Source organism: Nyctereutes procyonoides, unplaced genomic scaffold (genome assembly GCF_905146905.1).
Source record: "Nyctereutes procyonoides isolate TBG_1078 unplaced genomic scaffold, NYPRO_anot_genome, whole genome shotgun sequence".
Classification (NCBI taxonomy): domain Eukaryota; kingdom Metazoa; phylum Chordata; class Mammalia; order Carnivora; family Canidae; genus Nyctereutes; species Nyctereutes procyonoides.
The window spans coordinates 4580031-4592775 of NW_026575119.1; the positions used below are offsets into that span (position 1 = coordinate 4580031).

General features: G+C 42.2%; 1 protein-coding gene across 1 annotated transcript in view; it reads right to left on the reverse strand.

Annotated features, from left to right (window-relative positions):
• The window catches only part of LOC129515569 (ankyrin repeat domain-containing protein 26-like), a 129333-nt gene that overhangs the window by 106564 nt on the left and 10024 nt on the right, over positions 1–12745 (reverse strand). The window contains exon 4 of the mRNA XM_055334492.1: positions 10446–10552. Coding sequence (XP_055190467.1) covers positions 10446–10552 — 107 coding nt within the window. The remainder of the gene's footprint in view (positions 1–10445; positions 10553–12745) is intronic.

Here is a 12745-nt window from a genome sequence, read left to right on the forward strand (position 1 = left end):
TAAAGTACAGCTTTGCATGTTAATGTGTATCAATTATCTTTGCCACATTCAGTGGTCACATAGTAGTCCAGCCTATGGATACACTGCCTATAATTTATACAGGCCATTAGATGAGTTCTTAATACATTGCTATTGTAAATAGTGCTGAGAAAAGCATATTGTATATTGTTTATCTTTAATTATTTACTAAAGATATTTTACATCAGTAAAATTCATGGGTAAAAGGAATACTTATTTTCCAATTGGGACTTAACCACCAAACTATCCGAAAAGTCAAAAACAACTTTAACCAGGAGTATAAGTACCATCATTCTTTATCTTCACAAAGCTTGCAGATGGAAAATGGGATTTTATTCCTTTTTTATTTTCGTTTTTTTTTTTTTTAACTTATTTGACAGAGAGAGAGCACCAGCAGAGGGGAGGGGCCGAGGGAAAAGCAGACTCCCCACTGACTAGGGAGCCTCACCAGGGGCTGAATCCCAGGACCCAGAGATCATGACCCCGAGAGGAAGTCGGAAGCAGCCAACTGATTGAGCCACCCAGAGGCCCCCCTATTTCATTCCTTTAATACCTTCCCTGAAAAACAAAGACTTTTTTTTTATCTGATACACATATGTTATAAATATTTTGCAAGGACATTCTTTTATTATATTATTTTCTGATATACAGAGAGTTTTAATTTTTTATGTGGCTGAATCAACCTCCAGAACTCTTGCTTTTATTTATTTATTTTTTTTTAAGATTTTCTTTATTTGTGAGAGACACGGGGGGAGAGAGGGAGGCAGAGACACAGGCAGAAGGAGAAGCAGGTTCCATGTAGGGAGCCCAACGTGGGACTCGATCCTGGGTTCTCCAGGATCAGGCCCTGGGCTAAAGGCAGCGCTATACCCCTGAGCCACCTGGGCTGCCCGAACTCTTGCTTTTAAAGTCATTCTTAGAATGGTCTTTGTCAACATAAAAAAAATGGGCACAGAAGCATTCGTGTTTTCTTCTTTTGTACTGTATTTTGCAGATTTAACATTTTTAATCTGTATTCCATCTGGAACTTATTTTTATGAGATAAAATTCTAGCTAGTTTTCTCCAAATAGCAGATATGTCATCAACATTATGAATGATTCACCTTTTCCTACTAATATGAAATGTCACCGGCATCAAGTTATAAAGTCTTAACATACACTTAGGTGTTTGGCATTTTCTTACGTGTTCCATTCATTTATCCGTCTTTTCAGCTGTTAGTCAACGAATAATTTGCGGAAATTTAAGGTACATTTTAATAACTAGAAGGTATTCTATAAAAAGAATTTTTTTAAGTATTCTAGTTCCAGTTTGTTAACATACAGCGTTGTATTAGGTGCAGGTGTACAATATAGTGAGTGATTGCAAAATTTTTCTGCATTTTATCACAATGAAAAGAACAGAGACCGCACATATAAGCTCAAAATTTCTAAAACCGCAATGTTTCTATTGCGTTGTGGAATACTGATAAACACGGGAAGAGTACACATTTTCAGAAAAATGAGGCTTCCTATTCACAGACAGAACCATCTTCCCAATTCCAAATCTCCTTCCAAGGTCCCTCAGTAAATGACATAGGTACAAACTGTACACAGAAGTCAGATACTGCCCTGTATCCAAAGTAATTCTGGGAATTACTTCTCTCAGCATGCACTCTTTAATAGCACTGGTATAAGATGTCCATTAAAAATAAAATACCATATATACTTAATTTCAGTTCTGTTTTTCTTTTAAGATTTTATTTATTCATGAGAGACAGACAGAGAGAGAGGCAGAGATATAGGCAGAGGGACATGCAGGCTCCCTGCTAGGAACCCGACTGGGGCTCCCAGGACCCAGGATCACGACCTGAACCAAAGGCAGATGCTCACCCACTCAGCCACCCAGGCATCCCCTTAATTTCGTTTCTACTACTATTGAAAATCCATTAAATCACGTCAAAACTGTCTGTAAAGTGCTCCCTATGGAGAATTATGAACGGGTCCAAAGGCAGCTGGAGACATTTTGTTGCTCAGTGGGCCGGAGTAGACCCCAGGTACGGTTCCACCAACTAGTGCTGCTGGGCCACCAGAAGAAAGATGGCCAAGCGCCCTGGTGGTCACCCAGGGCTCAGCTCTCCAGACTCAGGCCGGCAAGGTGAGCGCCTCTCCCCGTCCGCCCTGCCTCCTCCCCGCCGCTGCAAAGTCCCTATCACCCGTTCATCTGGTGTCTATCATTCAAGTCATTTATCCCCAGCAACAGAATCTGCTGCACTTGCGCTGCGTTGCCCTCGCTGGCAGCTTTGTGGATCTTTCTGAGACCTCTGTCTGGGACGTGGTACCCAGGGCCCGGTTGGCGAGTTTGGTACCATTCAGACGCCGGAGCCGGCCCTCCGCGGGCTGATCTTGAAGCCCAAGGGCAGCTCGCCCCTCTTACCCCCGAAGCTAAACATTGTCTTCATCGCAAAGCTTTCCGGCTTCACAGACACAGGTTTTCGCCGCCTCTAGAGCTCAACACTTAGTGCTGGAGATAAGCCAAGCCGGCCTCGCGGCAACGTCCCAGCAACCAAGCGCCGGGGTTCAAAATCTCTCTCTGCAGAACAAATGTAACCCAGCAATGCAGCTAACCACAAATGCGCCTGTGCACCTCAGAAACTGGCGTCACTCGCCTGCTCACAAGCAGCCCATGGCCAAGGGTGCCCAAAGCGCATGTCCCAGGAGGCCCAAGCCTCTCAAATCTCCGCGATCCCCTTGACCTGGGCTGGCTTCCCCTCAAACGTTGCCGGGACGGCTGAGCATTACGGGACATTTGCAAAAGACTCCGGGGTGTGGAAAAGTAGTCTTCTGGGCCCCTGAGTGGCTCAGTGGTTGAGCATCTGCTTTCATCAAGTCCTGATCCTGGATTTTGGGATCGAGTCCCGCACGAGACTCCCCGCAGGGAGCCTGCTTCTCCCTCTTCCTGAGTTTCTCATGAATAAATAAATGAAATCTTAAGAAAAAAAAAAAGTAGTATTTACATACGACTAGGGCTAGAGTGCATGAAAGCATGTTCCCCCAGAATACTTCCCTAACGAATGCTCTCCCTCAGTTTATTATTCCTCTTCCACATCCCTAGGGACCCCTGTCAGTCTCCATGGAATGGAGCAGATGCAGCCAACAGAAAACTGTTCTCATGGTCAGACTCGGCAATGTGTATCATCAAGTGCAAGCTCACAAGGGGAGAACAATTCATATTCCCTAGATGAAATGAAAATGCACTTCTGCATGCCTCATAATCCTCCGATTTGGCCCAGCCTTACGTTTACATTTTCTTTATTTTTATTTTTTGCTGTTATTCCCCAATTTAATCTTTAATCAATCCAAGATTTAGTTTGCAGTGTGGTACAACACTTAAGAATTTTTTTTTTCTGAGAGAGAGAGAGAGACACGGAGGAATATAAGCTGAAATCAACAAATACAAAAAATAAACAGAGGCTTAACCAACCGAGCCACACACAGGCACCCCAACACTTAAGAACTGTTTAAAAAAATAGTTATTTGCTTCTTCTAAATAATCCATCTTTTCTCACCTAGCTTAAAATGCCACTTTATCATACATTCTGTTATGTTTTTGTTTCTGGGTTTTACACTGGATTCAATTGACCTTGTATCAGTACTCTAGTATTTTAACTTCTTTATACATATGTTTTAGTATCCAATACAGGTCCATAGTTCCCCTTCTTAATCCTCTCTTTCAATATTCTCTTGGCAATATTTACCTCTACGTTACTTGAGATGAATTTTTAATCACTATGCCAAATTTAAAAAATTCATGGAGAGAATTTCTAATTAGGTTAAGAGAATTAATGTTAACAGAATCAATCTCCTTGAATCAGTGTATTTAGACGCACGTTATGCCTTTGCGCTTAAGTCTTATTTGACATCCCTCCTTAGCTTCCAGGAGGTTTTTTCCCCTTATGTAAATCCTGCATACACCTCGTGATGTGTTTATATCCTGGCTTTTTCTTTTTTCTAATGAAATATTTTCCCATTATAACTTGTAAGTGGTCACTCTTTTGATATCTGTGTATTTATTTGGTAATGAGACTAAAGCACTTTTTAAACTGCATGTTTGTTAACAAAAGTTGGCAGTTTCTCGTAGGTACTCAGGGAAGGCATGAATTGGATGGGAAAGATTTCACCAGAAAGATCTAAATCGAAGAATGGTATGATGCAGTTGAAAAAAAAATCAAGTAAAATACAAACAGGATAGTCTGTTCATATTTATGTGTGTGTGATACACACACACACACACACACACACACACACACCCCGAGGCTGTATATGAATGTCTACAGAAATTTCTTTTAATGTGGTGGTAATTGATCCATTAATTAATTACAACTGGACTACACGCGATATTGTGGGTGAGGCAGATAGAAAAAAGCAGGAGCAAACCCATGACAACAGCTAATACAAAACTAGCTACCCCCAAACTCACTGACCAGATTCCTATTACATTTGTTAATGATTTTAAGGATTAACCAAAGGAGGAGCCCCTGACTGGTTCAGTTGATAGAATATGCAACTCTTGGTCTTGGGGTTGTGAGTTTAAGCCTCATGTTGGGACTATAGCCTGCTTAGAAAAGGGAAGGAGTGGGGGCTTAGTCAGGCATCTGCCTTCAGCTCAGATCTCGATCTGAGGGTCCTGGGATCAAGCCCCTTATCAGGCTACCTGGTCGGTGGGGAACCTGCCTCTCCCTCTCCCTTTGTTGCTCCTTATCCTTGTTTTTTCTCTGTCAATAGATCAACACATTCTAAAAAAGAAAAGAAAGAAAAGAAAAGAAAAGAAAAGAAAAGAAAAGAAAAGAAAAGAAAAGAAAATTGACCAACAAAACCTAACAGAAACCACTGTTGCACAAGATGCACCAGCAAAATTGGGAAGTTTGGTGTCTGTTTCTACAGCAAGACAAATGCATAGATAGAAGTGTAGGCACTTATTTCAGAGGCCATTTAATGCCATTTTGTGTGTGTAGGTTGCATGATTTGACAAGAAGTTGTTTGGAATGAGCAACCTAGAAACTAAGGGGGTCTGCATCTTCAGAAATTGCTGCTGGAATGACCTACAGAACTCTGGAGACCACTAGGGTCCCTTCTGAGAGAGTGGCTAGTTCCAGGGCAGATATGTTCATTGGTGGAAGAGCAATGAACAAAAACAAAGGGACGACAACAACAAGAAACCATTTCTTGGCCCTATTCAGCTTAGCTAGACCAAATGGTTTTGGTGCATGTGAATGATTGCAACTATGAGCATCAAGCATTTGTCTCTTACAGGTGCCAGCTAGAAAATTATTTTTTGTCCCCTTAGAATTCCCCAGGGTGACTTATGAGACCAGTAGAGGCTCTCTGTAGTGACAACTGAAGAGAAGACTGACATTTCCTAACGCAACCTGCGATGAGAGGGCAACGGCATTACCAGGCTATAAGGAGATAGGAACTCCACACCAGGACTCCAGGTAAGTTAAAGAATTTGGTTGACTGTAGTGTTTTTCTATAGATCAGAGATACTCAAAGAGTATATGGTAGTCCAACTCTGAGCTTCTTTGTTCCTTGGTCAAATGCTATGTGGATCCCCCAAAGACTTTCTCACAATCACCTGAAACCTAAGATTTCCAATTCCCAGACTTCTGTGGAAAACAATTTTGGATCTAGAACAGACATCCTCTAGAAAGTTCCTGATTAGAACTCCCATGCCCATCTGAGTCTCATATATGTCCTGGTTCAACTTTGCTGCATACTCATTCGGTAGTTATACTAATGAAAATAACAAACTGTTAGGGTAATATATGTTTTATGATGAAAAACAACTGAGATATGAATGCTTTACCAAATCCCTTAGCTCAGGTTTTCCAATTCTACTTCAGGGCTGTCATGAATGTCTTCTCCTTTTAAGAGTTGCCAAGAAATTCACCACACACCTTCCATAGGGGCACCTGGGTGGCTCAGTCCATTAAAAGGCTTCGTTAAGGGAATCCCTCGGTGGCTCAGTGGTTTAGTGCCTGCCTTTGGCACAGGGCAAGATCCTGGAGTCCTGGGATCGAGTCCCCCATCAGCGTTCCCTGCATGGAGCCTGCTTCTCTCTCTGCCTGTGTCTCTGCCTCTCTCTCTCTCCTCTGTGTCTTTCATGAATGAATAAATAAAATCTTAAAAAAATAAGGCTTCTTTAGCTCAGGTCAGGACTCAGGGGCCTTGGAGTTGCCCTGCCTCGAGCCCTCTGCTCAGCAGGGAGTCTACTTCTCCCCCTTCCTCTGTCTCCACCCCCATTTGTGTTCTCTCACACTCAAATATATAAAAATCTTTAAAAAACAACCAACAGGGATCCCTGGGTGGCGCAGCGGTTTAGCGCCTGCCTTTGGCCCAGGGTGCGATCCTGGAGACCCGGGATCAAATCCCACGTCGGGCTCCCGGTGCATGGAGCCTGCTTCTCCTTCTGCCTATGTCTCTGCCTCTCTCTCTCTCTCTCTCTCTCTCTCTCTCTCTCTCTCTGTGTGTGTGTGTGTGTGTGTGTGTGACTATCATAAATAAGTAAAAAATTAAAAAAACAACAGTTTTTCGGGATCCCTGGGTGGCGCAGCGGTTTGGCGCTTGCCTTTGGCCCAGGGCGCGATCCTGGAGACCCGGGATCGAATCCCACGTCAGGCTCCCGGTGCATGGAACCTGCTTCTCCCTCTGCCTATGTCTCTGCCTCTCTCTCTCTCTCTCACTGTGTAACTATCATAAAAAAAAAAATAAAAAAAAAATTAAAAAAAAAAAACAGTTTTTCATAACTGGTTATTTATTCTTTTGGACATCTCTCCCCTTGCAGTCCACTCTATCTACTGAGGAAAACTGAAACTATGTCGTAATTAAACCATGATGAGAATTTGAGGGCTCCAGAGTGTTGAGGATGACCTGGGCCATAGTCTACTGGAGATCCCTGACCTGGGAGAACCACCTCAAAGGGACCCAAAGTTAAATCAGAAACGTGTACTGAAAACCTGTATTATGGCATTGTGGGAGTCAGTGAGGGAACAACAAACATGACACTGCGGTGTTCACAGAGTAGAGGCGAGTTTAATGCCACATTTAAGGTGAGCACAAAGGGCCTATGGAGTCATGTAAAAATAAGGGTAGTGAGTCAGGGATGGATGCACAGGAAGAAGCAATATCAAAGCTAAAACTTAAAAAATGAAAAGGGGTTAGCCAGTGAGAGGGAGAGAAGCACATTCCAAAAAGAAGGGATAGTGTATCAGTGAGGGTCCAAACAGGAGACAAACCACTTAGTAATTTGAGCAGGGAACGTTTAATATAAAAAATGATGAACTGTAACAGTAGATCAACTATAAAGATGAGAAAAGAAATCCAAATACTAAGGTGCAAGATTACCCAAGAAAGATTACCCGAATGGGTAAATCCCAAGGCTGGGATTCAGATCTCATTGAAGGAGATGTCTGAACTACAGTCAGAGTTGCCCGGCCAAAGCTAGTCCATGCTACCCATCATGCAAACAGGAACTATCCTTCAGGAGTGCAGGGAGTCCTGTCTGATAAACGGATGTATAGAGAGTGTCAGGGCACAATGAGCCCACGGACCAGCAGAGCAGTGCAAGGCCTCCAGTGTATCATATGCACATGCAGAAGGATGCAACAAACCCCTTAGGGATACAGCAGAGTTAAGATTAAGGACTGGATGCACAGAGCGAGTAGGGTGTCAAGAGCATTTGCTGGGGGCATGGTATCCATTATAGGAAGGTCACTGGCTGGGGCCGGGACTGCATGCTCTGGAGTGCACAGCTGGGAAGAGTACTTCTGATGCTGGTGAAGGGGGGTTGGGGGGGGCAAGGGAGAATAAAGTAGGGGATAGGAAGAAGAGAAGGAGGAGGAAAGGAGGAGGAGAAGGAGAACACAAAGACGACGAAGATGAAGATGAAAGAAGATGAAGAAGAAGAAGAAGAAGGGAAGCAAACCAGAAGATGGGCCAGGGCCAGTTGCTCAATCTCCAGGCAAACAGGAACAACCCTCTGGGACACAAATGAGTTGAGGCTGGTAATTGGATGCACAGAGGAAGTCAGACATACAGGACTCAAACTTCTCTGCCATCCATCGTGCTGCAATCACACCTTCTTTAGCAACTTTGGACCCCCCTCCCAAGTTAGCTCTTCTGTGGTACTGTCTTCAGACTTCTCTGTCCCATCTTTTCATTACTATCTCATCACCATTTAGTAATTCTTTATATTTACTTCCACGGTTTAAAATACTATGTCATATCCGTCTTCTGATTGGACCCAGACTAATATAGAGGCCAGGGAGAGTTGCACTCTTCGGATTTGTCTTCTAGAGGATCTACCATAGAGAGCACAGTTGAACTGTAGCTCAAAATGTAGACACAGCTGCTACATTTTCATATCCACCGTAGCACTCACACCAGGGCCTTGTGTCTCTGCTAGGCTGTGTCCAGCCAATGACTTACCACAGAAGAAATACTAAAACCAAGTCATTTCTGTCTCCCATAGGACTCCTCTACAGGCAAGCTTCTGATGGGGACTCAAGATCAGAAAACCCCAAGGGCCTGCGCTCTGATTCTCCAACAGGGGCTTGCCCTAAGATCCACGGTACAACTTTTCCCCACCACTGACACCACGCATAGCATAGGGTCTACTGGATCCTGTGACCAAAGCAGTGGGGACTCCTAAGCACAGCCTGCACCTGCTGCACAATTCATCTGCTCTGAGACCACTGAAGTCTTGCATTCTTTAGTTTCACCAAGGTGTATGGATGAAAGGAGTACTCAATGTAGGACAAGGTTTCCCAACCTTGTACCATGGACATGGTGGGTTGTTGTGGAGGCCTCTCTTGGGTATGTTTACCAGCACTCCTGACATCAACCCACTAGATGCCAGCAATGTCCTCAGTTGTGAGGACCGAAAATGTCTCCAGACAAATCTATTGTTAGCAGTGTCTATAGCTAATAATACTGCATTGCATACTTAAAATTTGCTAAGAGGGTAGATCTTATGTCAAGTGTTCTTACCAATTAATTAGTTAATTAATTAGTAAGAGCAGGAAGAAACTTTGGGAGGTGATGGGTAGGACTATGGCTTTAAGGCAGTGATGATTTCCCAGAGGTCTACACTTATCCACAAACTCACTGAATTCGATACATTAAGTATGTACAGCTTTTGACATGTCAAAAAACAGGTCTCCAGACACTGCCAAATGCTCCCCGAGGAGAATTATTCTCCCACCACCCCACCCCCAACACATTGAGAATTAGTGGTGTAAAATATGCTACCTCCAGAACCCAAAGAGGTCTCCCAGTTTCTGTCTTTGTGAAAAGGTATTCAAAATGTGGCAATTTTTCTTTCACTCCTGCGAGAATATCCTGGCATGCCCACTAGATGCCTCAAAACGTCACGGAAATGTCAATTCATGCGGTCTTACCAAGGGCCCAAAGCGTTATAGCCTCTTACTGCTCCTCATGTCAAATTAGCATGGTGTCAGTATGATAGGCCCAATGAGATATTCTGGGGATGTTCAAATGGTCTAGCTTCATGAGTTAATAAAACACCGAGGCAAATGAAATGAATGGACACTTTGTCTATACTCTATGAATATGAACTATTTCTGATTCACTAGCGGAATAGAAAAGAATGCATTTGCCGTTATCAGTGGTGACATACCATGTACGTGACATCTTATTAATCTGTTCTGGAAGCAATAAGAGGCGCACAATAACTATGGAACGACTCTTTGTTCAAGTTGACAGTAACTACAGATATTTGCCACAATCTATCCAGTCTCTGAATGGGCCAGACTAGTGACTCAAGCAGAAATGTGATAGAGCTCACCAGCCTTTCATCCTTTAGCACTATCCCACTGCATAGCTCTCCTAGCACTATCCCTCTGCATCTCTCCTAGGATGCAGGGTTGTTTTTGGTTTACCCTACCACATGAAGGCTTGGAGACCATTTCAGAGGTTTCTGCTTGGACTCTTTAATTTTTTTTTTATCAATTATATTTCCTTATTCAGGAGAGACACAGAAAGAAAGGCAGAGACATAGGCAGAGGGAGAAGCAGGCTCCCTGCTAGGAGCCCGATGTGGGGCTCAATTCCCAGACTCTGGCATCATGCTCTGAGCTAAAAAACTAACAATTTTGACAAGAAACACTTTAAGCTACTGTAAAAATCATACAGCAAAAAAACTATTGCAAATGACATCAATCTATAATACAAAGGATCCTGTATTATACTATACAATGTTCTTCACGTTGTCCTGTCAGAATTCTTTTCTACCTAACCGATCACATGCTGACATTTTTCACTATACCTGTAAGTTAATACCCTTCTTATTAAGTTAAACTTTCTGCCTTCAGAAATTGTTTCCACTCTTGACCAAATACTAAGATTCACACACACAAAAAAAAAAAACTTTACCTTTTAGCGTTGTCAACTACATTTACATTTGCTCCTTTTTCTACTAAAAATGCCACCATGTCCTCTTTGTTGTTATTTACAGCAATTAAAAGCGGTGTGAGGCCATCCTGTAAAAGTGCAAACAAAATTTATAATTTACAAAATTACATATTTGGATATGAATCGTAAAAATCCTAAACCATCCTGTAACTTAAACATGTAACACACAGAGTAAATAAAATTAGCCCCAATGTTCTCAACCCTCCATGGTTTCACCAGCTGCTCTCTATTTTTAAAATACTGCTTTCTCAGGGAGTGTGGTGGCTCAGTTGGTCAAGCATCTGCCTTCAGCTCATGAGCTCAGGTCATGATCCCAGGGTCTCAGGATGGAGTCCCACTTTGGGCTCCCTCTGCAGCAAGGAGTCAGCTTCTCCCTCTCCCTCTACCCCTCCTCTCCACTCGTGCTCGCTCTCCTGCTCGCTCGCTCACTGTCTCTCTCAAAAACATAAAATCTTTTTAAAACGTAAAATAAAAATAGTAAAATAGACCTCCTCTTCCTCTTCAACAGATTACCTGCAGTCATTCCACAAACTCGGTTTAAACATTGCCTGGCTCCAAGGATCTTTGCTTCTGTCACAATATATATCACGGTATACTCTAGTTATTTTATTCCACACCATCTAAACCAAAAGCTTCTAGAGGGGAGGATTATTTTTTATCTCTGTATCTCCAGTCTCTAAAACATAGTAGTAAATATTTAAAGTATTGTTATTGATTTTAATGGATATCTCTGGAGTAGTGTTTCTTCAATTATAGTCCAAAGAACACAAAATTTGCAAGAGAATCTGTGCCCAAAAGAAAGATTCAATGATCATCTAAGTTCGTGAAATATTACAAAACCGCACTATATATCTTGCACAAATGAACTCCATTTACATTTGCTTATCCCCATTTGACAATTCCTTTTTTTGTAGCCAAAAATACTTGAGAAATAAGAGTTCCCAGGGAGAAGAAATGTGTGGGAAATATCAGAAAGAGAGACAGAACATAAAGACTCCTAACTCTGGGAAACTAACTAGGGGTGATGGAAGGGGAGGAGGGCGGGGGGTGGGGGTGAATGGGTGACGGGCACTGAGGGGGGCACTTGATGGGATGAGCACTGGGTGTTATTCTGTATGTTGGTAAACTGAACACCAATAAAAAATAAATTTATTATTAAAAAAAAGAGTTCCCAGGGATATAATTTTAAGAACTTTCCAATAAAAAGGTAAGGGTTTCTCCAGGTTGTACAAACTTGCTTGATTCTCTTCTATCAATGGTATGGGGATCCCAGATGTCAACATAAAACACTCCTGCTCCAAATGAGTCACTAAGGAGATGGACTCTGAATGAAAAGAGCTAGGTTTCAGGGCAGCTGGTTGCGTAGCCAGTTGAGTGACTCTTGGTTTTTGTCTCAGGTATGATCTCAGGGTCGTGGGATCCAGCCCCACATTGGATTCTGGGTTCCCCTGGCACTCAGCACCAAGTCTGTTTAAGACACTCTCTCTCTCCCTCTTCTTCTCCACCTCCCCCACCCCCACAAGCCTGTGCATATGTGTGTGCTGTCTCTCTAAAACACAAAATTATTCTTTTAAAAATTAAAAAGAAAAATAAATATAAATAAAAGAAACAAGCTTCAAATGAACTTTGACCGCTTAATACTAAATAATCTTTGGTTAAGGAGGACACACAATGAGATGAGCACTCGGTGTTATTCTTTATGTGGGCCAATTGAACTCCAATAAAAAAATTTTAAAAAAATTTAAAAAATAAAAACAATAAAATATTAAAAATGACTACATAAATAGTCCTTGGACTTTCCATTATACCATGATAAAGTTTTATCTTAACTGTTAGAAAGCTCAGTATGAGATTTTTTTTTCATTTTTACCCGTTTATTTAAATTCAATTCATTACCATATAGTGTATTATTAGTTTCAGAGGTAGAAGTCGGTGATTCCTCAGTCTTATGTAACACCCAGGACTCATTCCATCATGTGCCCTCCTTAATGTCCATCACCCAGTTATCCCATCCTCCCACTTCACCCCTCCAAGGACCTTCAGTTTGGCTCCTATGATTAAGAGTCTCTTATGCTTTGTCTCCCTCAGTCTCTCCGGTTTAAGTTTTTCTCTTCTTCCCCTATGATCCTCTCTGTCTTGTTTCTTATATTCCACATATGAATGAGATCCTATGAGAATTGTCTTTCTCTGACTGACTTAGGGTATTACGCTAAGTGAATTAAGTCAATATGAGATTTTATTCTCAATTATACTAATTCTGG